At 37.6% G+C, this 27,558-nt stretch overlaps 2 protein-coding genes and 1 long non-coding RNA gene across 8 annotated transcripts; 2 read left to right on the top strand and 1 right to left on the bottom strand.

Moving 5' to 3' along the window:
- The first annotated feature begins 706 nt into the window (after positions 1-706).
- Positions 707-11,663, top strand: LOC104611151 (casein kinase 1-like protein HD16). 4 transcript variants are annotated; one of them, XM_010278088.3, is made up of 18 exons: positions 712-1,075; positions 1,210-1,304; positions 2,036-2,502; positions 5,265-5,390; positions 5,478-5,551; positions 5,656-5,725; positions 5,818-5,873; positions 5,992-6,063; positions 6,159-6,253; positions 6,481-6,547; positions 6,628-6,757; positions 6,853-7,071; positions 7,160-7,290; positions 8,501-8,675; positions 8,769-8,859; positions 10,996-11,153; positions 11,285-11,473; positions 11,551-11,663. In XM_010278088.3, the coding sequence occupies exons 3-18, from the start codon at positions 2,071-2,073 to the stop codon at positions 11,608-11,610; spliced, it is 2,145 nt and encodes a 714-aa protein (XP_010276390.1). In that variant the 5' UTR covers positions 712-1,075; positions 1,210-1,304; positions 2,036-2,070; the 3' UTR covers positions 11,611-11,663. The 4 variants fall into 4 exon arrangements, with proteins under 4 accessions (XP_010276391.1, XP_010276390.1, XP_088755481.1 ...); XM_010278087.3 differs by having other exon boundaries at positions 806-1,075; positions 1,177-1,304; XM_010278089.3 differs by lacking the exon at positions 1,210-1,304 and having other exon boundaries at positions 707-1,075.
- Positions 11,664-14,981: 3,318 nt separating this feature from the next.
- Positions 14,982-27,539, bottom strand: LOC104611150 (myosin-12-like). Of its 2 annotated transcripts, XM_010278083.3 has the most exons (40): positions 27,294-27,539; positions 27,012-27,140; positions 26,361-26,504; positions 26,122-26,267; positions 25,811-25,967; positions 25,669-25,727; positions 25,431-25,590; positions 25,154-25,303; positions 24,944-25,080; positions 24,693-24,839; positions 23,265-23,366; positions 23,092-23,149; positions 22,897-22,998; positions 22,756-22,793; positions 22,122-22,248; positions 21,858-22,028; positions 21,634-21,765; positions 21,422-21,528; positions 21,133-21,193; positions 20,827-21,004; positions 20,440-20,645; positions 20,176-20,295; positions 19,925-20,023; positions 19,104-19,319; positions 18,880-19,019; positions 18,691-18,792; positions 18,249-18,363; positions 18,132-18,176; positions 17,964-18,023; positions 17,689-17,859; positions 17,423-17,578; positions 17,118-17,324; positions 16,875-17,024; positions 16,709-16,779; positions 16,485-16,584; positions 16,326-16,382; positions 16,183-16,239; positions 15,972-16,052; positions 15,523-15,605; positions 14,982-15,427 (listed from the first exon to the last, which is right to left on the bottom strand). In XM_010278083.3, the coding sequence occupies exons 1-40, from the start codon at positions 27,294-27,296 to the stop codon at positions 15,304-15,306; spliced, it is 4,668 nt and encodes a 1,555-aa protein (XP_010276385.1). In that variant the 5' UTR covers positions 27,297-27,539; the 3' UTR covers positions 14,982-15,303. The 2 variants fall into 2 exon arrangements, with proteins under 2 accessions (XP_010276385.1, XP_019055618.1); XM_019200073.2 differs by lacking the exons at positions 25,811-25,967; positions 26,122-26,267; positions 26,361-26,504; positions 27,012-27,140; positions 27,294-27,539 and having other exon boundaries at positions 25,431-25,490; positions 25,669-25,721.
- Positions 15,282-21,983, top strand: LOC148802829 (uncharacterized). Of its 2 annotated transcripts, none has more exons than XR_016082639.1 (4): positions 15,282-15,422; positions 16,689-16,899; positions 18,305-18,373; positions 21,847-21,983. It is a non-coding gene; the product is annotated as an uncharacterized LOC148802829 (long non-coding RNA). The 2 variants fall into 2 exon arrangements; XR_016082640.1 differs by lacking the exon at positions 21,847-21,983 and adding an exon at positions 19,061-19,175.
- Positions 27,540-27,558: the final 19 nt, after the last annotated feature.

Below are 27,558 nucleotides of genomic sequence, written 5' to 3'. Positions count from 1 at the left end.
TCCGAACAATTACGTCTGATTCGGGTTGGCTCGAATTGGTTCAGGACTGGTTAGCCAGTTCTGAACCAATAATAATTGAGACAATAGATTAAAAATCGAAAAGACCCATTAACAATGCGGAAGTAGCCAGTTGGCTTTTCAATCCCAAGTCACCGTTGAATAGTCAGGATTTTACACTAACCATCAATACTTCAAATTGATCTTCACCAATGAACCACCTTGTATTTATGCCATCCACACAGCACCAGGTCATGTGGGTCCCAGGCCGCATGACAAAAATTCGTGTAACTGATGGAAGATAGTTTCATCAGTAAATGCCAAATGAACGGTAGAGATGAGTTCTTGCATGCTATGAGGTATTATCCTTTCTCTCATGTCCCAACTCCAAACTGATAAGAGGCAATGACGTAGACGTAGAGCACAACAAACACAACTACAGTAGACCCGTAGTGGGTAAACTCGGGTATTTCGGCGCGTCACAAAGGGTAGAACCGTCAACTAACATGAGCAATGCTATCTTCACGGATCATGTCCGGCACGGTTCCTCTTAAGCACAAGACAACAAAATCTAAACATGGTTTTTGAGCAAATATCTGGGATCAAGGGTGTTTAAATCATGTTGTTTTGTAAATTAAGTACTCCGTGAGGACCAAGCGCGTGAGACTAAACCATATATCTGCAGGTATTTACGAGGCCACATTTGCATGCCTCAATTTTTAAATTATTTCTGTTTTTTCTTTTTCATTGTATAGTAAAACAGAGGATTTCGGGCACCAGATAAAGAGAGAGAGAGAGAGAGAGAAGAGGACATCGCCATTTCCACTCTCCAAATCTCCACCTAAGTTTCCCATCTCTCCTCCCAAGAAAACCTAATTTTCTTCCTCCGATCTCCGCCAAATCTAGCGTAGCTTTCTCTATTTTTATCGGACGTTTCAGCTTCGAGAATCCAATCGGCTTGACCTGCAAATGTCGAACTTCTGAAACCGCTCGATCGTACAGAAACGGACGTCGAAGCGTGCACGACTCGATTAACTACGATCATCTGCCCGATCCTATTGCTTTTGCAGCTTTTCCGGTACGATCCGCAAGTGCTTTTTCTCGTTATTGTACTGAGGTTTCTTGTTTTTCTTGTTGATGATCGGTGGTGGTAGTGATGACAACGATCGTTTAGTAAAGTTTCGATTTTTGCATTCGTTCGTGATGCGAAAGCGGTTTTATGGTGATCGGTTCCGTCTGACGGGATTCTGAGTTGAAAAGGAAGTCGTTGTTGAGATTCGATTCGGTTGTTTTGAAAAGGTGGAAAGGTAGGATCGAGACGAAGATATTGGAATCGGTTTTGTTCGGACTTGTTAGTGTAACTTGGTCTCTTCTTTCGTGGAATTTCTTTTCTTTCTGTTGACACTCTCTTTTAATCTCGTTTTCCATTGTGTAATCGATAAGTGAAAAAAAAGAATTATCGTTTTCTATGGTATTAATGAATGAGCAAGTTTGAATTGATTGAGTCTTTAATCGATTTATGGGGTTCTATTAGTGAAGTTCGTTCTTCGAGGATAATCATGTTAGAGAAAAAAAGGAAGGATTTTATTCATGCAATACCAGAATGCCCTTCGATAGATACATCTCTTTATGATCTACATTCGATTCTTTTCATTACTTCTTGCTGGAAAAAAGTAGATTTTGAAGTCTTGTACAATAGAAATCCTGTTTTGTGCCATATGGTGGGTCTCTGGTCTCGTTGCTTGTTCAGTAAGCGTATTTCTTCCTTTTCATTATTCTGCAATTGTCAACAGTGAGAACCTTTTGATTTCTTTCTCTCAGTCTTGTTTTATCGGTTCATACATAACGAACCTTATTGTTCAGCATGATAAGTCTCGATTTCTATCGCGTAAGCAATTTTCCATGATTTACCCTTTCTCCAACGCGGTTGGAGATGGTTTGCTTAATGCTTATGTTATCATTTATTCCTGTCAGAGAATGTGATTTCTGTCCCCTATTTTTTGCTTTTATCTTAAATAAGATTCCACTGGGTTTGTAGGAAATCAATGTGGATGTAATTTGCATGGGGAGAGGATGCCAGAGCTGCGAAGTGGAGCTCGACAGGCTCGGTTAAGATCTAAACGGCTTGATGAACTTCAGCCTTCTCCACAACCTCTTGATCAAGCAGAAAATTGTGTTCTTCCTGCTCCCAATAGAACCGGAAGAAGAGTTGGTGCTGGAAGAGGAAGGGGTTGCAATGCCACTGCAGTAGCAAAAGAGCCTTTGGGGGCAACACCATCCAGGCCAGTTGGTGCTGGTAGAGGCAGGGGCGTTAGGCTGATAGATTTAGACCCAGAGCTTCCTCACGAGGTTCTTCCAGAAGTAGCTCCTTCTGTAGGAGCTGGTGAACCAGCTTTCAATCAAGTAGAGGGAGTAGGAGACAAAGATTTTGTGATGGAGGGTGGGAGTGCAGAGAAATTGATGGGAGTCGAGGAAGAAGCAAATGCGGCTCCAGTCCCTGAGAGGGTATACATCTTTTGTCCTTGATTGCTTTTAGTATTCCCTGATCTACTGTAAGGATTCAAGTTGACATGTTGCTTTGTTCATTTTCAGGTATTATGATATTGCTATGGTATCCCTATTTTGGTTTTCCTTTATTATCTGCATAGCTGTTTGCTAGATTCAAATAATATAATCCGTCACTGTTCTCCTTCTATAATGGTTTTAGTTACCATAAATATCTTGGAAGAAGTGGCTTTATTAGTTACCAAAAAATATCTAGGAAGAAGTGGGTCCAAGTGGCTTTATTAGTTACCAAAAATGTCTAGAAAGAAGTGGCCTTTTTAGTTACCAAAAAATGTATAGAAAGAAGTGGCTTTATTAGTTACCAAAAAAATGTCTAGAAAGATGTGGCTTTGTTTAGTAGATCCCATACAGTAATTCTGAATAAATTAGTAAATATATTTATTATGATAAACTAGGAAACTTAAAGCTGTGGATGGTTTGGGAAGGAAGCAGAAACATGGGGTGGAAGAGGTATCCCACTTTCAGCTACTTTTCCGAATTCCACCATTTTGGTTGCATGATAGGGTTGAATGAAATCCCAAAGTTAGCAGTCTTTTAATCTGTTTATTCCTCCGCCTTATTGCAAGATATTTTTGTTTGGGTGAGCTAGTAATTCAAAACTCTGTCATCTTGGGGAGGGAAGGATACTATTTTCACTTTCTGTTCTTCTGGACTCATTCACAGCCCCAGGATGAATTTATTAGCTGACACAATTGTGATTGGCCATGCAATACAATCGTTTAGGATATCTGGATATGTGAAGGCCTCTCACCCGTGTTATGGTAATTCAACACAATATACCATTTATCAAACAAAAAATTATGATTGGGACATAAATAGTAGATATTTATTCTTGTTACAATCGTTTAAGATGGTAGCAATTCACATCGAAAACTACCAATCTGGTGGTTCTTATTTATCAAGAACTTCCAAGAGTTCTGAGAAACTTTTTAGGAAATACTTAGTAAAGGTAACTTCACTTCCTTGGAGAAACATTTTGGTTCTTTAAAAGATCTTCAGGGGTCTTCTCAAACACCTTCTACTCTGATTTGGTTATTGATCGATCACTCATTCAAAATTCACCTCATGGCTCATGTTGGCCCATCTGTACTATCTTGCTACCATGGGTGCAGTTCTGATCTTACTAGCCCAAACTCAACCTGCCCTAGCCTGTAGAAAGGCCTGAAAGTTCAAGGAGTAAGGGAAGGCTTGGTATCCATTTTAGTGCCCAAAATGAATTTGGCCTGCAATTTTGCCTATAATGGGCCCTGACACCCTGGTTTCCTTGAAGGCCCACAGCCCTGCCTGAAGTCAAAATATGTGCTTACACTGGTATTAATTCATGCATTTACTATGAATATAACATGATATTTTCTATTTTAGCCATGTTGAGGAATCTTGTGGTCAATCCAGATCGTTCATAGATAAGGGACCCTCTGGATTGGCCATGTGTTGAATCTTGCAGTCCATGCCGGTCCTTTCTTCTGTTGGACTGGAATTTTGTTTAATTAATAATAGCCTTCTAATTTTTTAATTCAAAAGTTGCCCATAAAAGGGAGCTTATCTAGAGTACGATGCAAGGCCTTTTGGACTGGATTATTTTTTTCCAGAAATCTATGATGAGTAGAAGAATTTGGGGACTCCTTTTAAGCCCCAACTTAAATTGCTAGGTAGAATCCCACTGCGATCATTTAGGAAACTCCACTAGATGACCTGAATAACAAATCTGCTACACCATGCATTTTTGTATATACTTTATCTGTAACTTAATTATTTGGGAAAAGTGCTGAAATTATTTTAAAATATGCTTTCTTAATGAAATTTATTGTTTGGGGCAGCTTGGTTCTGCTTTGACCCATAAAAGCTTAACCAGGCTGGAATTAGGTTGGAGTTGGCCCACCCAAGTTGCAACTCTGATGACGTAGTTGGCTTGTGGAACAACAAATTTTATATTCCTTTACATGGAGATCATCACCCTTGCCCATTGCAGGACAAGGTCTCAATATGAATTTTTGAACTTTGAAGTACTATGATGGGAAGCTGGCCTAATTTAACTTATCAAAGGAGGTTCCAATGAGTCTGATAGACTGCTCTTTGTGTGCTTATAATTAGCCGTATGATCAAGGAGTATCAATTAGGGATTCATTGTGGTTGATCCATTGACCATGGATACATCCATTATGAGATGAGATCTGATTATCTGAGAGGAATATCTTTCTTTGACTGGATCACGCATGAGAGTTAAAAGTTGAGGAAGAACCTTGGTCATAAAAAAGGGAGAATTTTTGGATTTGAATTGTTTTGGTTTATTTAGTGGGCTGTTGGATTATTGGCTACTGTGATTGGCAGATATCTATAAAAAAGGTCTCACTCTCTTGTATATCTAACTCTTTTTTTTTTTTTGTTTGGTTTTCAAATTATGATTGCTTTGTATCGTCACAAAAGAGCAATGCAGTTTTGTTTTTTCCTACCTGAGTATTGAGATTATTCCTGATGGTTTTTCCCATTCTCACCTGACATTAACTTTGTTTGTTGCTCTGGTGATAGAAGTAAAAAAATGATCTACACTTTATAGCTGTTTTGGAAATACCACTGTATTAATATTTCATTCAATTGTACTTTATTTTGCTGCAGCAATGTATTTATAATTTCCACTAATATATTCTGATCATTTTGTTAGCTTATGAGGGATTTCACTCAAAGAAGAAAACTCTATTTTGTAGGTTCAAGTAGGAAACTCCCCTGTATATAAGATAGAAAGGAAGTTGGGTAAGGGTGGTTTTGGTCAAGTCTACGTTGGCAGAAGGGTATCTGGAGGTGCCGAGCGCACAGGGGCAGACGCCCTGGAGGTATTATTCAACAGCTTTTATCCAACTTCGGATGCTTTCTGATGTCATATCTCTGCAAACACCATACCTTATAGTGTGCCTTTATAGGTGGCCTTGAAGTTTGAGCACCGTAATAGTAAAGGTTGCAATTATGGTCCTCCCTATGAATGGCAAGTCTACAAGTAAGCATCTTATCGCTGCTGTCCAAAATGTGTGCAGCATCAGCTGATCTTTTGTTGGACTATGTGAAATTCCAAATCTGATTGATTGTTTTCTGGTAAACAAGCACCTTGAATGGTTGTTATGGAATTCCTTCGGTTCACTACAGAGGACGCCAAGGAGATTATTACATTCTGGTGCGATTTGTTTAATAGCCTCTTTATTGTAATTTCTAGCGACTTCTGAATTAATCCATTGTTTTTTAATGAGAATCGAATAAATGCTTCAGGTCATGGACATGCTAGGGCCCAGCCTTTGGGATGTTTGGAATTCTGTAGGCCAATCGTAAGAAAGAGAACTCCATCTCTCTCCTCCCTTCCCCTTTCCCCTTTCCCCTTTGTAGATATCTATTTGCCTATTTATTCCTAACTATGGGTTTTGTGCCTTTTAATACTTGCAACAGGATGTCACCTAATATGGTGGCTTGTATTGCTGTGGAGGCAATATCAATCCTTGAGAAACTTCACTTGAAAGGGTACTACTTAGTTCTAAGTTCTAGTCTTTTTGGATGATGATTAATCTCTTCTCAGGAAGTTTTTACCCTTTTTATATTTTCTTTTTCTTCATTAGGTTTGTACATGGAGACGTGAAGCCAGAAAACTTTCTACTTGGCCAACCTGGAACTTCTGATGAAAAGAAGTTATTTCTCATTGATCTTGGTTTGGGTATGTTGTCTCTAAAATTTTGGTTTCTTTCTTATGTCCATCTCCTTCATATTGAGTGCTCAATTCTACTAGTGGCAAACAGAGTTAAAGCTGTATAAGCAGTACTTTCTATTTGGGAGTTTTGACATGGGTTTTTCCCTGTATTCAATGATTTTAAGTTTATTTTTTGAGTAAATTCCAATTCCCTGATTAGTTTTGGTAGTGCCATTAATATGTGTGCGATTCAGCATCTAGATGGAAGGATGGATCATCTGGACAACATGTTGACTATGACCAGAGGCCTGACATCTTCAGGTTTGTGGATTTCTGAATTTCAATAGTTATCTTCCATGATTTGTATTTATATTCTAATCTGCTTTGTGTTATTTTGGTAGGGGAACAATAAGATATGCAAGTGTACATGCACATTTAGGTCGGACAGGTAGTAGAAGGGATGATCTTGAGTCACTAGCATATACATTGATATTTCTCATCAAAGGAAGGTTACCATGGCAGGGCTATCAGGTAACTTTATTTAGAACAGAAAATAAAACATTTCTCTCTCTCTCTCTCTCTCCACCCATTTGATAACCTTTTTTCACACATATCAATTATTGCAGGGAGACAACAAAAGTTTTCTTGTTTGTAAGAAAAAGATGGCTACCTCTCCGGAGTTGTTATGTTGTTTTTGCCCGACACCATTTAAACAGTTTCTTGAGGTTGTGACAAATATGAAATTTGATGAAGAACCAAACTACCCTAAACTTATTTCCCTTTTTGATAGCTTGATCGAGCCATGTGCACCCTTGAGACCCATTAGAATTGATGGAGCTCTAAAGGTAATTGTTTGATTCCAGAAGCATTATCTTAATGCCATATTCTCTTCCCCTGCTTTAACATTATCTTAATGTTGTTTTGCATAAGTAGGTTGGACAGAAGCGAGCAAGATTGCCTGTAAATGTGGAAGAAGATGGGCAACCCAGGAAGAAGGTACGTTTAGGGAGTCCAGCTACTCAGTGGATCTCCGTTTACAATGCCCGTAGACCCATGAAGCAGAGGTAAATAAATTCATTTTTTCCACAACATAACAGCTGGCTCTCATCAAGCTACTTTTATGTTTAAGTTTCTAAAGATTTTTTTTTGGTTAATCCCAAATTAAATTTTCAAAAATCATAATTTAGAAGCTGTTCTGTCTTTTCACAGTCAGTGAACCCATCATATGATATCAATTTCTTAATGTACATCGTGCTTACTAGTTCTTTCTTTTGAATGTGTAAAAGAATGGCATATCTTTCCACGCAAGTAGTTGTTGCTCATCAAGTTAAATTATCATTAGATGTTGTGATTGCAATGTTTTTTTCTTGTTAATTTACTATGGGTTTTGTTTATTTCATGGCTTTGATTTACTGGTACCAAATGTAGGGTAGGAAATATTATACAATATGCAGGCCTTTCAGCTTTAAAGAACCAAAACTTTTGCTTCTAGGGATCCTATATACATGGCTAGGTGTTCCATGAAGTATCTCATAATCAATATTCCACTTTACATAAAATTTTCTATATCCAGTTTGTAGAAAATATGACCATTTAGTGTGTCTAATCCCATGGTTACCTAATTTATTCGTATTCACTATGATTTGTGGACCGGTTTGTTTTGTAATGGGTTACAAATCAATTTCTGTAAATTTGGAAAAAAAATCTGAGGTTTAATTAACCATATATTGTAAAAGATTTAAATGCCCATTGCCCCCCAACGTATTCCTAATAAATATGACCTAAACTATGTACACATTTATTTCAAAACAAAGAACTCCTAACAAATAAGACCTAAACTTTGGGAAATACTGTTACATGGTTGAACCACAACAAAAAAGGCTCATGGCACTATTGGAATCAGTTGAAAGAATTAAGAGCTTTAGCAGCAGAGCTGGAAGCAAGCTTTCAGTGGACTTATAGATCAGCAAATGCCATGGCCAGACAAGGGGTAAATAGGGAATAGGGCTTTTACCAAAAATTAAATGGGCCCGGCCTGAAGGCCTGGGCCTGAAGCAGTGTAAAATGTGAACTTGGGCCAACCTGAGTTGCACCCCTAGCGAAGATCTGTTTCAGGGTACCATGTAATGTAAAAAAAGGGGAGGTGGTACTGGACCAACCTTACTGAAAGAGAACACTTCTTGACATAATGTAAGCTGGTAAATAAGCATTAAGTTATTCTTTTACTTTTCTATTCTGACTGTTCAAGTAAAAATTTTCTATTGGTTTATGTAGATATCACTACAATGTAGCAGATTCGAGGCTTTCCCAGCACATAAAGAAAGGCAATGAGGATGGTCTATATATCAGTTGTGTGGCTTCTGCAGTAAACCTTTGGGCACTTATCATGGATGCGGGCACGGGTTTCTGTTCTCAGGTTTATGACCTGTCAGCTGTCTTCCTGCACAAGGTTTGCTCCCAATGGTACTTGCAATTTTTCTTTACGAGTGCTGTATTTACAAACATAGCCACTCGTCACTGGCTTTCACTTGGTTATCATCAGGATTGGATAATGGAACAGTGGGAGAAGAATTACTACATTAGTTCCATAGCTGGTGCAGCAAATGGAAGTTCGTTGGTAGTCATGTCGAAAGGTTTGTTAAGGACACCATTTCAATCTTTATCTTCTCTCTTTCTTGTTTATGGAAATAAACTTGAACAATTACTTTCTCAATTATGGTTTTGATTCATTTTGGAGACTTTTGATACTTTGAAAATTTTCAAGTAGTTTGTTTCTGAAAATGAATCCACTATTAGGAAGAAGTACAACAAAATGGGGCTTAGGACAGTTATCATGACCAGGAAAGGAGATGTGGTCTAGGTCATCTTCAACCCCAATTTTGGGGGTCTTGAGAATTGAGATTAAGGCTCCGTTTGGAAGGAGTACAAATACAAATATGTAGAGTGCAAAACCTTGTCATTATTTTATATGTATTTGCACTGCACATATTTGTATTCAGACTCCTTCCAAACAGAGCATAAGAGACTAGTCCTTTTGACAGATACACCTTCTGTAAATGTTATTTCATTAATGTTGAGTTACATATAACACTCATTAATTTTCTTTTCTTTTAAAATTGTCTCATTATTACTTGGTGCCAAATCTCAAATGTGGTTTCTTGTAAACAGATTACAAAATGAGTCAATGCAACCAAGGTCCAAAATTCTTGATGTTATTAACACTCTACTTGGAAAAAACCATCCTATAATACCTAGGCACCCCTTAGTTTTAATGACAGTCTGCACTATGGGCAGTGCCTACCTAGACCACCATAGTGCTAAAGTCCCTTCTGTGGAGAACAGTTACTTTAGGCAAGGCTTTTATAACATTAGGTTCTAGGAGCGCAAGGGGAAGATGAAAGAAGATGTGGGCTCTAGTAGCAATTAATGATCCAAGGGTTTACCATTTGACAGCAGACATTGTTCTTGATAGAACGCAAGGTGGGACTGTGGGAGAGGATTTGTGTATCCAAATCCAGAATCCTGGATGGTTAAAACAAAGGTTTTGGTGAGTTGAATTGAGAGTATTCAAGTTGCAGAAAAATTGCCAATACTCCACATCTTTATGAAGAAAGCATACTTTTTGCTTCTTGTCTGAAGGTCATATCTGATGCTGATTATGTGATGTCTAACATTCAATCCAAATATCAAGAAGTGAATTTCTGAGTTGTGCTTTAATGGAAGACACAGCCCTAGTTAGGTAGCGTAGTGGTCAGTAGATGGATTTGTGATGCCTTAATTTAGGTACTACGAGTCATTTAGATTGGTGATCTTGAAACCCAAATCAAGATAATGATTTACTGGATTAGAGGTAAGCTCGAATAGGTGATAAAATGAGAGAAAGTAGACTAAGTTGGTTTGGTGAAACAGGATTCATTTAGTGAGTTGATGATGGCCTTAGAAGGGGTAGGGGTAGACAAAAAGGACATGGGTTGAAGCAGTAAGATGCTAAAAAATAAAATTTTAACAATGGATGTGGCATTAAGCACAATGGAATGGTGAAACAGGATTCATTTAGCGAACCCCATATAGTTGGGATAAGGCTTATAGATGATGATGATGATGATTTACTGGGTTTGAGGTCTGGAAAACCATATTTGATAGGTCTATGCTTCTTGCCTTATTCTATTGGGCATTTTTGAGAGCATACTTGGGGAAGAATACTGTTAATAGGTTTTGGGAGCAGTTTAGTTGATTGTCCTTGGGGAGCTTCTTTAAACAACCCATCGTTCTTCAACATGACAGCTTAGTTGGAGCAAAAAAGTGCCCCACATGTGTCTTGCTGGCCTCTGTTCATGGGGCAAATTTCAGCAACATAACAGTTGCCATGTGAACAATAGGCCCTTCTTTTTGGTAAAGTTTTATCTTTTTTATTATATTAAAAATTACTTATTTGAATGACATATTTGTTAGGGGAACCATCAATGCTTGGTAGGGTATGGGGATGATGTGTTGTACTAGATAATGTTTTAAAAGGCACACCTAGGCTCAAAGGTGCAATACATTTTGTTGGGTGCACCTCACCTGTCTTGTTGCCGTGTTTTGATGAAGTAACCTTGATCAAGCGTGCTCTTCTGCACACTATTATTGCATGGATCTAATATACAAGTTCTCATTTAGCTATATGAGGTCAATTCATTCTAATAAACTCCGTAGCTTAATCTTCTCATTCTTCTATCTGATTTTATGGTCAAAATCTTATTTCCATACCTTATGTTATAATGCTGTAGGAACCCCTTACACCCAGCAGTCCTATAAAGTGAGTGAATCTTTTCCGTTTAAGTGGATTAATAAAAAATGGAAAGAAGGTTTTCATGTCACATCGATGACCACTGCCGGAAGTCGCTGGGGTGTGGTAATGTCGAGGAACTCTGGTTATTCAGAACAGGTATGTTCTTATCATTTTTTTGTCTACTTCATCCATTAAATTGACCCACTTGTCTTCATAATAATTCTTTTCTCCACATTTCTCTGTTACCTAATACGTTTTTATTTTTTCTGCTTTGCGACTCATCATAGGTTGTGGAACTTGATTTTCTGTATCCAAGTGAGGGAATACATAGGCGATGGGAGAGTGGCTACAGGATAACCTCAACTGCTGCCACCCATGACCAAGCAGCATTCATACTGAGCATTCCAAAACGTAAACTGATGGATGAAACACAAGAAACTCTTCGTACATCTGCTTTCCCAAGCACCCATGTAAAGGTAGGCACGTACTTGTTTCCTTTTTGATTGTTGGACCTTTATCTGCCTGTCTTTACACTAACAATTAGTTTCTGCAGGAAAAATGGTCCAAGAACCTTTATATTGCATCCATTTGTTATGGTCGGACCGTTAGTTGATGCACATTTCGGTGTATATCAGTATTTTGCCAAAGAAATATCAATTTTTGAAAGTTTAGGGGGCTTGTGCTTGGACATGTTTATGATTCATCAAGTTAGCTTTTCGCCATGTGAGCGTAAGATCCAGACTTCCCATACTGGATTCATATTCATGCAAATGAAAGCAGAAGAGGAGGGAAGAGAGAGAGACCCCCCCCCCCCCCCCCAAAAAAAAAAAAAAAAAAAAAGAGATAAAAGAAAAAAAAAAAAGAAAGAGGAAAAAGCTGTGGCATGTTCTCTGAACCAACCAGAGACAGTAAAGGCAGTTGTTTGTTCAAAAACCTATATATAATATAGTAACTCAGTGGTAGGGACTCGGGAATTTAAATGGTTCCTGTTAATTGCCAAAGTCGTAAGTTATTATATTTAAAGGAAATCTGTAATTAAATCGAGAGTTTGTTGCTAGTCTGGTAAGAAAAATATGCCATAAAATTACTTTGAAAAAAAATTCAGGTTTCACTTTGCTATGCATCATCTGTTGAAAGGGATAATGGTTTATTTTTTTGCTTCAGAGAAATTGCCTAGTAAGGTGTTAGTGTTCTGGTCCTGTCAGGTGGTTCCATTGATTCGAGGATCACACCATATGAGATGGTTTAAAACTTTAATTATCAATCTGTCAGCCTGTTGATATTCGGCTTCTTTAGGTTCTCCTAAAGGTATAAACGATGAAGTCACTCAGCTCCTCTTATAACAAATTCAGTCTCAGGCAAGATCCCGACGGGAGGGGGAGAGCCTATAGACATTGGACTTGTCACACAAGCTTTCTGGTGAACTTCCTCCATTAGCGGATTTCCAGTAACTTAACACTTTTGGACCCGAGCAAGTAGCAACAACGAATTAGTGGATTCTATTCTCGACGGTGGTCAAATGGGCACAGGAAACATGATTCAAATTCCTTCGCCACCAACAGTGGATTAGAATCCAAATTCTGGTGCCGTTTCCAGTACTAGTTTTTCACCGCTGGAATCTTATGTCTTCCAAGGTATAATCCATAGAACGGTGCATATCAGTCTCTTGTTATTTAGTCAGAAAATCTCACATGGTATATAAGTCTGTGTTTGCGTCGAGATAGAGTGGAGTTGAGTTTGAGCTTCGTAATAAGTTAACACCCATAATTTAACAGTGAATATGGCACTCAATAAAATGGAATGGTGAAACAGGATTCGTGTAGCCGACTGCATATAATTGGGGACAAAACTTCTTCATGCATTGCCTCGACTCAACATCTCCAATTTCAGTACCATGATCTACATCAATCTATATTTATCTTACTGCGCATTGGACCTCGTATCAGTGTTTGTCCTTGGATTTTGAAATTATCCTTTTATTATTCAAATACCCAATAATACTTGATTTTGCCATTTGGCAAATGTGTTGGATTGAAAGTAGGCCCAAAATGGCTGATTATGTGGCAAATATATAACGCCTTTTCGGAATGCTATTAAGATACCATGTGGGAAGTATGATGGGCGGCCAATAATTTTATAAATAGCTTGCTACGTGGCAAATGCATGAACCTTGGATTACTCAAATCATTGTGTTCATTGTATGATTGGGGTGAGAATATTCATGCCCTCTAAATTGTGTTCATTGTACCATTGTTTGTTTGTTTGTTCAAAATTCAGATATTAATTCAAAGATGAAAGAATGATTTTAGGAAATTTGGAGGTTTATTGATTTTTATTTGTAACAAATAAAAAAAGATACTTTGAAATTCAGAAATATTTTGGTTGTTCGAAGAAAGTATTTGTGAGCTTCTTGTATGGAGAAAATGCAAATTCGGATCTGCTCCTCACAAAGGGCTCCTCACACTGATCTCACAGCATGTCCTTATCGCATATATGGAACATAGGGGTGATCATGGGCCGGGCCCGGCCTGGATTGGGCTTTGCACTTATGATAAGGGCTATAGCTTAGGCCTGGGCCTGGGGTTCCAGACCCATAACATAAGCCCTAGCCCAGATCTATATGGGCCCGGGCCGGGTCGGGCCTGATTTTGAGCCAATGTCTTTCATATATAAAACATTACATATTTACAATATTTTATATTAAATGATATAACATGCATATAAACTTTTATTTTATATATTATATAATATAAAATGTTACATATAATATGAATTATGCATGCTATGTTATAATATTTATATATAATATATAATATAATGTAAAATAACATGTGTACATATGTTTATATTATACACAAAATGTGTAAGTTTAAATATATGCGGACTGGGCCAGGCCCGGGCCGGGCTTGAAGTATTAAGCCCATGCCCAACCCTAAAATTTGCGGGCCTGATGTGGGCTTGGGTTAGGCCTGAACACAAAACCCAAGCCCAAACTTGGAATTTTCAGGCCAGACTTATGCGGGCCGAGCTGAAATGATCACCCCTACTGGAACATCTCTGGTGTTAGTATTTATTATTCATGGGAGATGTTCTTTGGTTTGTGTTTGGTTGCAGTGCAATTTTATTTGCACTAATACCAATACATGGGAGTACAAATGAAAAAAATGCTAATTATTGTTTAATTTTGTTTTTATTCTACTTCATGTCTTAATTCAAATCATTTGCATTAACATGATTATATTTCATTTGTACTACCATCAAACAAAATAAGTTAAAATTGAAAGTAAAAATAAGTTGGAATTTATACTCAAATCATTTGCACTGCCATAGTTTTGCATCAATACAAAATTTATTTGCATTGCAATCAAAAACAGTCTTGGGAGATTGTAAGTCCGAATCACCTGCAAACAATATCGTTCTAACACCCTACCAATAACATCTGACACCGCGCATCTCATATATATATATATGGCGGGTCGGCCCCGGTATTATAACGAGATGTACGGTGTCAGATCCGTTGGTAGGGCATTGAAACTTTATTTTTGGCAGGGGATCACAACTCTCGGCGTGAAGCCGTTAGGACATGTTCGAATCAATTTCCCGCGCAACTGTAATGATGAGTTCCAACGTCGAACGGTTTAAACCGTTAAACGTGGGAAACTCGCGTAGCGGTTAGCGAGCTATCTGTAAATCTCCTAAAAAACAAGGGCAATTTTGACAAAGTGAAGGTAAACGGAAAACTTCGACGAACAAACGGTTTGGCGCTTCTAGCCTGGTTTTCCGAAACGCAAATCTAAACTACAAATTCTAGGGATTTTTCTCCTCAAATTCATCTGTAATTGTGAACCCCAACAAATGAATGATGGAGTTTTGGTTTTTTTAGAGGTTTCGGAAGCTTTGTTAGGGTTTGGCCTGCAATTGATAACAATTAATAAAGCTTGGTTAATTATCAACAACCTCTTTAAAGTATGCAGAAGAGACATGGAGAATCAACAAATACTCTCTCTTTCTTGTTTCCTTTTTTAATTGCATTCCAAAAATTAAAAAAAAGAGGAAAAAAACATTCTTGTCTTCACTCTTCACTATAAAAGAATCACTCTGAATGCCTCAATCCAGTGGCACAACTCTGAATGGAAAAATTGTTGATGTAAACAAAAAAAAAAAAGAAAATTTACATTCCGAACACTCGTTCACTTGTTAAAAAAGAATGAAAAGAAAACAATATATAAAAATTAACAATCTTTCTTTCCTTCATCTGTATTCTTTTTTGTATGTTGGTGGTGGCGGTGCCACAGAAATGGGTTTCTCAATCTGTTCGCTGCAACAGGAAATGGAACTCGGAGTTCTGACGGAGAAGAGGAGGTGGGTCGACGTCGGATAGGTTTATGTCAAGAAAGGCTCTTGATATCTCTTCCAGAGAGAAAGGTATGCTGCAATTTTCAAAATAAGTAACCGAAATTTAGTGGTGTTATACTTGAAACTCCTGTGAGTTGTTATGTTTTAGTAGGGTTCTATGGTTGATTACCTTGAATCGACATCGAGCAAGAAAGAATTATTTGGCATGCTAATTGAATCTTCTGTCATCAGAGTCCTCATCTTGCCAATAACCTGAGCACACAATTGTGTAAAAATGCATGATTAGGGTTCTATTTTAATTCTTTCATGTGCCTGAGATGTATAAAAGTGGTTTAAGATTCCAAGAACCAGTGAATTAGGAATTCTACTTTATTGGGATCTCCTGTTAGGCATGCTAGAAGAATAACAAAAGGCATTAAATGCATGACCAGGGCTCAACCTTTTGTTGGGTACATTTTCGGACATTGTGAGCATGAAAGTGTGTTGTCAGAACTCAGAAGTAGAAACACATTCTTCTTAATCTTCCTTCTAATGACTCCCAACCATTATGGGGAAAATGGAAAAGAATAGGTGGTAATGCTCTAAGAAATTGATAAGTTTATTTTAACGGATACTTACATCTTGAGATAATCCTTGGGTCCCATATTTGTCATCCCAGAACATTGTTCCAATGCGATATATCTGTGGAATGCTTAAAACCTGGGAAAATTTGCTTAGTTTAATGGATTTTGTTCATAGAAAATTACGTTCAGCTGTACTCCTAGAGAAAATTGAATTTCTATAATATGCTTGATCAGTTACTATAAAGATGCAATTTTGTGCAATTTACCGGGCAAATTTCATTAGTGATCTCATCCAAGGACTTCTGAGGCTTTTGATGTGAAACCTGCACACAGGAAAGAAAAATTTTTAGGGAATTCATATTCTTGCAATCAGGCAGTAAATTGATGAGCAAAAATCAAATTTACATACCAAAAATCCAATTGCCTGCCTCACATGCTGGAGTTCATCCCATGATGGTCCGGCAAACTGCAACACAGAGGACTTCTGTAAGCATCTTTGCTTTTCTTTGTTTTGGGCCTTTTGGCCCCATTTATCATGGAATAAAATGGCTTGGATAGGAGAACTTACCTGGTCTGTTGCTTTGGAGCACCACTGCTCTAGTTCTTGTAAGCCAGCTTTTACATATTCTCCATTGCTAAATGAGCAACATTCACGGCGAAGCAATAAACTGCAGAAGGAATCCATGAGAATAGTGTTGCTTAGATGGTCAAGTTCTAATTGATTATATGGATACCAAATTGCTAAAGAATTTTCTGGTATTCTGTATTTCAGAATTGGTAGAAGTTGCACACCTGTTGAAAAGCTGCACATTTATGAAGGAGAACACCTGACAGAAGGTTTTCCTTATGATCATGGAAGGGACCTGCACATCTCAGACATTGATCATCAAACACTAAGCAATCTTCATTCTGATCCATCTTACTTGGAAAAAGTAGCAGATTGAAGGTTCCTACTTACATAATTATTACACATTATACCCAAGGTACGATCTAGGCACCCAACAATGCTTTGCCAATGTATGCTTGATGCTTGTTGCTTTGCAACCATATTTGAATGGATATTTTTAGATGACCCTCTTACTGATCTAGCCCTCGCAGATCTTGGTGCCTGTTAATACAAGTATCTAGGTGTTGAAAGGTGCAAGGCATGCTTTATTCCTTTTCTTGAATTGCAAACTTCATGCTTGTGTTAACTACTTACCTGTATACACAGATTCAGGAATGGAGTAATCTCTTTCTTCAAACTGTCCCGGATCATCCCATATATTTTCTCAACATATGCAGTTAGATGTTGCTTAAATAGTAGAGCAGGATATTTGGCTTCAACTCTTGATTGGATGTCTGGCTTTCCTACCATTCCACTGTAGCCACTTGAAATCCCCATGCTTGATGGTGATGAGCGAAGGCCCTGACAACATGGTTCAACCATTATAACTTTTTCTCCTCCACATTCTTGTGAAACAGAAGAAATGAAGTTAAAAGAATTTTAATAGAAAGAGATTTTACTTGAGCCATTCTACCAAACAAGGTGGTTGGTGAGGTTCTGCTACGGTGGGAAAGTGTGCTTGATGAATTGCCTGCCTTGAGTGTATTTTGTAGAAGAAACAAAAGGGTAGATGTTGTAGAGAGCCAGTATGCAAGTTCACTTATGTTCTCCTGATTCTGTAATGAATAATGAAGGAAATCAATGTCACATACCAAATCCATTTTGATTAATCTAACAAGAAGATATCCACAAAATGTCATATGTTGGGGTTACTGAATGCCACCACCTCAACAGATGAACGGATTGTGTGAATAATTCGATCAAATATGTTTGTCTTTTCTGCTTCAAAGGACCTCCACTGAAGAAGTGATTTATAGACAATACAAGCAGCAGCGGGCCTGTTCTTGTCAAATCGCTTATCTTCCACTAGACACTTTATAAGTGTGTCATGGTTTTCCTTGTTACAAGAAGAACAATAATAATGGTCAGTCAGTAATTGAGGTCAAACAAGCAATAACTGTTGCCTTCTTCATGTAGTACTGTTAGGTTTTGGATACATACTTGTTGCCTGTCTGTTAGGGATTTTTGTTTACTGAGGGGAATTACAAGAGGTGTTGACTCCTGCCAAAACAGAATACTTGTTAGATTATTAACAAAATTTAAATAACTTTCGTTGCTTATCAGTAGCCTTTTCTGTGACAAAATTTCACCAAATAATGCTGAACATACTTTTGTTGTCTTAACTTCTTCTGTTTGATGTCCATTTTCAAAACTCTGCACCATTAACAAGGTTATGTGAATGAAAAGACTGTAGAAATATTAAGGGAAGTTTTGCCACTAGTGTACCTTGGTAACTTCTGGCTGCATCTGGTCAGTTGTAACCAATTTCTCTACTATGACAGGTGCCTGATTGCGAAGGATTTCATTCTCAGACTCCAACTTTGCAATTTTGCTCTCAAGGCTGTATAGAAGTGAGTCTCTTTCAGAATGCAATAACTTCTGTCTTTTGAAACCAAAGATAACCAAATTGGGAACATTATAGTGCTATGATTCTATAAGTTAATATGTGCAAAAAAAAGATGAACCGATAGAGGATTACACTTAACCAAGTCAACTCAATTAAACCAGCATGTCAATAAAAAGTTATGTTGGAGTTACAGTCAACCTAATTTTGAATTTAGTTAAACTGTTCAGCTTTCTTGTCAACTCCAGTTTCAAAAGTTTTCCTTTCTTCAGCCTTGTTTTCAAGAATGCAGATAAAAACAAGTTTCATATTTTAGATTCTTACATCTTCACTGCTTCAGAGAGCTCATCATTTGTTGATGCAACCAAAGCTTGCTGACGCAAAACCTGGTTCTCAGATTCCAAGTTGGACAAGTTCAATTCTAGTCTGAAGGCAAAGATAAGGAGTCAAAATTCATTTGTGATTGTTAAAATGTCAATTGACTAGAAATTTAGTAGCATTTAGTTTTATTACCTTTCAATAGTCTCTTGCAACTGAGATACTCTTGATTGTGATTCTTCTGCCTCTTTAAGCCTTGATTCACTTTCTCTTTGGACCTCAGAATATCTTCTTTCAAATTCTTCAACCCTCTTCTTTAACTCACTTAACTCATCCTGGTCAGTCATAATTCATACTTGGTCATTATATAATGTAGATATTCTTCCAAAAGTAGAAGATGGGGAGCCTTAAGATTTTACCTCAAGTTCCTCATTGCGGTTTGTCAGGAACTCTAGCTTGGTGTTGTCAACAACAGGTACTTCTATGATGACTGGAGGTGCTTGTTCAATGGCTATTTTTGCTGCTTCTTTCTCCCTGATGATTGCAGCTTGAGCTTCATCCAATTGCTCTTGCATTTCATGCAAAGCAGATTGTAATTTTGCAATCTCTTGACCTTTTGCTTCTTCAAGGTCAACCTACAAGAAGAAAATGAATAATAGAATAAGCACAAGAGGACCATGTTCACTTGCACTTAGTGTCAATGTTTAGGATCTTTATTGTAAAAGACTTTCTTGCATACTTGCACAATCCAACACTGTTAGTAATGACTCAAGGGATTCTGATATTATCTATCCACATCATTCTGAGTTAGGTGATGTTGTAAAATCTGAGGCTGACAAGTGACAAGTGTGAGAATGTGGGTTTGAGTCTTGGGGCAGCCACTTCAATGCAAGAAAATGCTAGATGTTTTGTCTATATCCAGTCCACCCCTCCTAAGACCCTCGACATCTGGGACCAACATTGAGTAATGGCCCTTAATATCATTATGAATTAAAAACTCATTGATTTAGTACTTTCAACAGTGCTATGGACAACTCAAATTGACTAACCAATACTATAAGGTTCTGTTTGACTTGGTTGCCTGGCTGCCGGCTGCCCACCATAACCAAACAATTTGTTGGTGGCAGGTACCAGTTTGAAAAATGTATCAATATAGAAGGAAGAGCTGTTGCATTGTTCTTGATGAATCTTTCAATTCTCATGTTGGGCAAGAAATAGAGAGGGAAGGAGAGAATGGTACCCTCATGTGCTTTTCGAATTCTAGTCGCCATGTCAGCTCTTCAACACGCTTCTCCAGTTTATCCTTCGCTTCTTTAAGTGCTCCTGTTTCTCTAGCAGCCTACATTGGAAATTGCACCAGTCAACCTTTATCTTTTCAAACTGTCTTTCTTTCCACATAGTCATCACAGAAAAACTGGATCTAAAAAATAGCTGAGAAGATTTCTTTAAACAGAATAGAAAGTTTGGCTGTAGAAAGAAGAAAGAGATTACCATTCTTAGCTTTCTAAGTTCCTTCCTTGCTACCCTAGCCCTCCAGAGACACTGAAGTGTAATAGCAGCCTTTTTCTTCTGTTTGTAAGCAGAAAGAGCTTGGAATCTACGGCACCGAGTCTGTAAAAAGGAAGAATTAATAGATTAGGTTTTCATGACTTAGATTGTTTGATCTCTTTCCAATTATTTCTGTTCTTCTATCCAGATTTGAGGTTTCCAAGGATAAAACTATAGAAGTCCAAGGTAGAGGAATCATGTTACTACCTGAACAATGATTGCAGCCTTGGTTCTCTTTCTGTAACTGTATTCCTTGTAAGCTGCCATTGCACGCAAACCAGTTTGAATAACTATTGCCGATGCCCGCAACTCTTTATATGCTTTTCTAGCTGTATGAGCACGTGCATGTTTTTGCACTCGAATTGAGGCATCTTCTCTTCTCATATGTTCATATAACTTGCGTGCAAGCCGCCCTGTATAATGCAAAAGCAAGAAAAGAAGATCAGTTCACTGTCCAGATAATGGATTCCTTAGCTTTATTTTAATTTTTTGTGAGCTGGATCTCTTAGCTTTGTATGAACTCAGCTTTTATGATTTTAATGATTCCTTCTTATTTTTCATGTGTAATATAAAATTGCTTTAGAAATAAGAAACCTCTCCATCGTTTCTGTAAATGAATGGTGGCCTGCCGTAGGGCAATGAACTCCTTCCTAGTGAGGTAAGTGCGGATTTGCCTCTGGATGCGTCTTGCAGCATTAGCTAAGACTTCAATTCGTCTTGCATCTAATTCAGCCATCTGCCCAGCTCTGAGAAACACCTTTGTTTTCCCAATCTGAAATAGCAAATTAATATATGAAAAATTTCAATTAATTAGTTTCCTTTGAAAAGTCATGGATATGGATAATAATTTTTATTAAATTTATTATTATTTTTCTCTTGAGTTTCCTCTCTTGGACATACCTGGTAGCCCTTCAAACCCATTCTGTCACAGATGGCTATACAGGCTGATTTTTCATCAGAGCTGCCATGGAATAAAGAACTTAATCTGTTATGACTTTTTATTGAAGATGAGATTACTGATGCAAATAGTTGCTCATTTTACATTGAGTAGGTAGGTCAAGTTGCATTATTGTACCAATTAAGAGGCTATATCTTTTGGATCCTATCTTACAAACCAAATCTTAAAGTTTATTTTACTATTCTTATCCTTTTTGGAGGTGGGGGGGGGGGGGGAGCCAGAAACTTGTACCCATCTAGAACATCCGGAGCAAGCATTCCAAAACGATCAAGGAATTCATCAAATGTTCTCTTTGTGGGATACCCAGCACAACTTATTCTAATTGCCTCTAGGACACCCTGCCACAGTGCCCACCAGAAAAAAATATTAGTTATAAAATTAGAGAGAGAGAGAGAACAAAGTGAAAATCATTGAATTGGATTATAGTAGTGGATGGAACTCACCCCACATCTTAACTGGTTTAATACGTTGAAACTTTCGAAGATTCCAGGCTTTAAAACAGTGTTTGGCTTTACACATCTGATGTAGTGCGGCTCCGTTGTGCTTAAAGTTTCCATTAAAGATTGCAATTGTTGCTGGTGTGATTTTGAGAATAGTACTAGTGAGTCAGAATCAAGATGTTTAAGTATTGACTTTTAAGTTTCTACTTTGTGAAGTCCCAGCTTACCTTGAAACGGGTGCCGATTGATGAAAACTTGGATTGCTTTGACGTTTCCTCAGGCAATGGAGGGAAGAGATTTGCAACAAAAGAGCACTTGGAGGCATTCAATAGAGCTTGATGTTCTGCTACAACATAATCCTTATTTTTGTCTAGGAATTGATCTGCTTGGTAGGTAACCTGTTGAATGTAAACTCTTAGAACAAGTAACCGACTAATTATTATAAAGATAAATAATTTGAAGGTTTAGTCACAATTTCAGAATTTGCTTACATCACCAGCATAATGGTTGATGGTGAAGTCTGTCCGAGCAAGCTTTGGTTTGCTGAAGCGCTTATGTCCTTTATATGTCTGATACATCTTTTGTGCAAATGTCTCATGGGTGGACTTGGGAAACATACTGCACCAAAGATTAAACCAATGTAATAGTCAATAAGAGTTTATAATGCCTTTATAGCCTTGACTACTTTATAATCCAGAGAGAGGGAGGGAGGGAGGGAGATACTTCATGGATTGCTAGGTGGCAACAAGATATATTGAGTAAGATACTTCATGGAGTGAAACATAAAATCAAGTATTGAATTACATACTGCACTAGAATTTAAGCAAATCTAATAGTCAACAAGAATTAAATTGTCTTTGTGGCTTACACTTTTAATTCAAAGCAGGAGAAAGGAGATAGTGAAGAGAGATAGATAGGGTTGCTGGGTGCAGCAAGAAGGGGTATTGAAGTAGATACATAATGGAATGAAACACCAAGTCATCAACTACTAAATTGGAATGTTTACCTAATTGTAAAATTTGAATTAAAACATTCGCTAAAATTGAAGTAGATTTTTGTCCCATTGTCGTTATCTTTTGAAAACATGTGGAAATGTTAATATCATCAAAAGTTAGAGGTGTGTACCATGCTTCATCAAGAAGAGCGATTATCCCTCCTGGTTTCTGCATACATGCATAAATTATCAGTATGTTTTGTTCCCTTTTTCCTAATCTAGATATGTAGCAATATCACCACAATGATACAAAATTGACTTGGATCAGATACCTTCTCTATAAGATCCAGCACATCTTGGTTATCTACGAACTCTACGTAACTCCAGTTGATCTCTTCCCTTGTGTACTCTTCTTGCTCCATTTTAAATACGTGCTGTGAGACACATAGGTTCATCAGTTCTCAATAACTGCATAATACCTTTTATTTGGATATGCGTACCAGTCTTGAGATTTTTTCTATGCTTACTTGATTAAAATGTTGTTGCAACTTTTCATTTGTGAGGTTGATGCAGAGCTGCTCAAAACTGCCACACCATGCACAGTATGAAACTTCATGCATATTATGAAATCCGACTGATACTTGGGTGAAAGCTTAAAATGCCAATCTTTTGAGAAGCCTCAAGAAACAGTATGTTTTACCTGTTAACTTTGAAGCTCTCAAATCCATAGATGTCAAGAACTCCAATTATGTTCTCTGCACTAGGATCCTGACCAATAGAACTGTTGATTTTATCCACAATCCTGCAAGGGATCATAAAAATGAGCATCATGCTGTATTTGTTGCATTCATTCTTTTACCAAGTCAACTCTACTATAATAGATTAGGGTTAGTAAAAGGAAATCATGAACACCAAATTGTTCTAACTTCAAAACATATCTTTTTTTTTTAATCAGCAACTTAAAGAGGTTTATTAGAACTTAAAAAGAGAATAGTACAACAAGAAGTTGTTAGAGATAACACCCAATACAGCAGAAAGCCCCACTACCCAACTAACATTGAGACCAAAACAAATATGTTTATTAACTTCACCCCTTGTTTAGCTAAGCCATCTGCCAAACCATTAGCAGACCTCCTCACCCATCTTAACTGGATTTGCATATGTCTTGACAGCAGCTTGAACTGCCTGAGATCATCTCTGAATTTCCATAGTACCCCTTCTCTTTTTTTCAGCAAGCCAATGACTATTTTAGAATCTCCTTCTACTATTAATCTTGTAATCCCCATTTCCTTGGTTTTTTGCACCCCAACAATAGCCACCAAGAGCTCAGCTCTCACAGAATGACCCTGTCCAATAGGCCCGAAAACAAGACAAATGATCCCACTCCCATTCCTAATTACTTCTCCAATTCCAGAGGGACCCAGATTACCAAAACTACTTCTATTGAAGTTAAGTTTCATCCAGCCTTCACTTGGGGGAGACCAAAACTACAGAATAAAAAACCTACAAAAAATATCTATAGAAGGTCTAATAGTGGCATTATGACTAATGATCAGCATTACTGATTCCCTCTAACAAAAATTAGAAAGAAGAAGAAATTAGAGAACTTGACTCAGTTTGGAAACAGGAAGTTGTTTTAGTTGATTCATAGATAAAATCATTGAAGAACTCAAAGTGGGAAAAATTTAGAACCTCAATTAGAACATTATTTCCTGATAAGATCAGAAGAAACTTGGAGCATAGAAAACGAAATTCTAATAGATGAACAAAAAAGAAAAGTAGATAGCATAAAAATCCCTTGAATTTGTTATAAAAGTTAATTACTAAAATAAGACACTAGTGTTGAACTCATTGAAGTGAATTGATTCAAAAATTGACCAAAAAATTATATTGAACCTAGTTGAATCAAGCAATTTTCATGAGCGAACATGCTTCTGAGCACACCTAAACTTTTGGTCCAGTCTAGCCTTTTGTGACATGTTGATCCAGCAAAGTATTATTGACAAAATTAGCATGTTTGTGCATGCTCAATTTCGCATATGTATTGGTTCCCATGAACTGCTATCCTGGAGGATGATATATAACTTGCAAAAATTAATTTAGTATTGGTTCCCATGAACGTAATTACCAGTCAAATAGCCTAGAGTACACAGTCTTTGCGAGGGCATCGCGATTTAATACAGCTGAAGCCGGATCAAGAGGTTTCGTAATGTTACCATCAGGTGTAACTATGACACGCTGGCAAAGTGAATCTTCTAGGGCTTTCTCATCACACCTGGTTAGAAACATTAAGTTCTATATGAGGAACAGATTAGGGGGGGAAGCACGCATTAGTGAACTGGAAAGCAAGATTTCATTTAGGTGGCTGAAGGAGTTCACATGAGCAGCTCAGCAGCAGTCTGAAGATGGAAGAGTGATTTCTCATCCTTCAATTTGGAAGAATCTACTTCCTTTCCTTTGATGAACTCAATGTTCCCAAGATGAAGGATTGCAGCTACTACCTGGAATATTGCTTCCTGCACAAGGAAAACTGTGTTAATTCAAATAGGTTTTGATCTTTTCCTTTTTTTTCCTTTTCCAATACAGCACCTGTTCTTCCTGGCTGATCCCGACAATATCCATGGCATTTCTGGTTTCTAGATATTCCCTGGCATCATTCACATTTTCTACTTCATAACAGTTTGTTTGATTTAGATAGTGGAATGCCCTTGGATCCCCCAGCTTGAATTTCTTTACATCCTGTGAGGAACTATGACTGTTAGCTGGTCAATTGGCTCAAATCAGGTAATAGCATTGTCATGTTTATTGTGTGACTACGTTATACATTATTCAGCAGGTAGAAGGATTAATTCAGGACAAGGAATACCTCTGGTGGTGCTGCACAAAGCATGTAAAAGCAATGATAGTTCCTCTCAGGATCAGAGACCTGGCAAACACGTGACCGTTCAAGAAGATATGTACGGACAGCAGCTCCAGAGATCTTTCCATATTTATTAAATTGGATCTCAACAAATTTACCAAAACGACTGATACATATAATCCCTTTGTCATGAAGATTTCTTGAAAATTGAAATATAAAGTGGAAGAGCATCTGAATTTCTTACCTGGAGTTGTTGTTCTTCACAGTTTTGGCATTGCCAAATGCTTCCAAGACAGGATTGGACTGTAATACATTGTTCAAAGATAACTCAATCTATATTTCTTCATGTAATTCTCATGGTATAAATTAAGCACACTAATGCTCACCTCCAAAACTTGTTGTTCAACTGTCCTCCCCTCAGTACCTGATCTGCCCCCCATGAAAGCAAGATATCTCATAAGCATCTTTGTTGTCTCTGTTTTACCAGCCCCACTCTCTCCGCTTACTAGGATGGATTGACTTCCTTGGTCGTTGATCATTGCCCTGATATATGGAATAAATATACCATGTATTAGATCATTCAAACTACAAATATTAGTCCAGTCCCACCCACAAATGAACTTAAGCTTAAAAAGCCTTAATTCAAACTAATTGGGATTGGCCTGGTATGATCTTGCCCAAATATCTGCAAATCTACCTGTAACAAGCATCTGCAACAGCAAAAAGATGGGGACTGAGCTCTCCAAAAGCAGCTCCCTTGTACTGTTCCATCATATGGACGTCATACAAATGTGGTATCCTTCGAAAAGGGTTCACTGCTATTAGGATGTTCCCTGTGTAAGTCTATTAGTTGCACTCACTGTTAGTTTTCTAAATTTCTGTCTATGGCATATACTGATTAGTTTTTAATACTAAAGTAAGAATTGGTAGACTTACATATATCTCATTGAGAGCAAACCGAGAAGCAAGATTCTGTAGGACTCCTGGCTCATGGAGATAGGCTAGTTTGGTCATGTCATCAACACCAGCTGGTGGTGCTTCCATGTCTTTTGGGTAAATACTGGAGAGATTGGCCACAATCTGAAATTGGTAAAAGTTCAGATTTAGTGTATACAAGATATATGTGATAATGGAGGATCCAAAGTTCTGGAGGTTATCATTTCTGAGACATCTTTCCCAAGGATACAATGGATATGCAAAGTAACTTCACTATTTGATTAATTGTTATTTGCACATTAACCATTAGTTCATTAGTTAAATATTTCTATTCTTCTGTTCTTATAATTTCTGTCTCTGGTCAGATATCTAACAACTATAGACTTTTGTCATTAATGGAAACATAATTTGCATATAACTGACATTTGATCATCGTTGGTTTAGCATGGTAGAATTCCCTTTTGACAGCTTGTATTGCTCTATACTATTCCAGATTCAAATTGCTCATCCTGGGCTTACATACAAACAGACACATCTGTCTGTGTGAGTGTGTGTTTCTGTGTTTTTTCTATGAAAGGTCTATTGCAGATTGCTTATACATTCATATTCAGTGGGAGCAATAGAGATTAACTGATGAGCAGTTCAGCTTACTGTTTTTCCATTTGTAGTAACTATGGTAGCATTATTCCCTTTGATCTCTGTTACTTCTCCATCAATCCATGCAATATCTGGATCTTCTGCCCACACATGTGATCCAACTACGATGTTTACCGGAGTTCCCTGGAATAAATCGAATATCAAGGGGAACAGAAAAAGAAATAGAAACCTATTATAACCATTTAATTCAAAATTCAGACAGAGAAGTTGATGAATCAAAATTGAGTAATAAGAATTCAGAAAGTAGGATCCTTCTATGGTCAGTAGGAATCTTACCATAATTGAAATTCTATGATCTATATTATGATCATTGGATTCAGAATTCAGACAAGACAGAGGACTGTAAATGGAGAATAGGTGTTGGGATGAGACGAGATGTGTTTTGAAGGAATGAAGGGAAGTGAATTGTAGAGAAGGAAAACAAAAAAGAATGCTAAAGAGGGATGTTCAGAAGAATGGGAAAGGAGAAGTAATGCAGGTGGTGGTAACTCAAAAGCAAAAGACAGAGCAGCCACCCCCCTCTCCCCCACAACCTCTCCCT

This window comes from Nelumbo nucifera, chromosome 2 (genome assembly GCF_055504915.1).
Source record: "Nelumbo nucifera cultivar China Antique chromosome 2, China Antique-T2T, whole genome shotgun sequence".
Taxonomy (NCBI): domain Eukaryota; kingdom Viridiplantae; phylum Streptophyta; class Magnoliopsida; order Proteales; family Nelumbonaceae; genus Nelumbo; species Nelumbo nucifera.
This window is presented reverse-complemented; position numbering and strand designations above follow the sequence as displayed.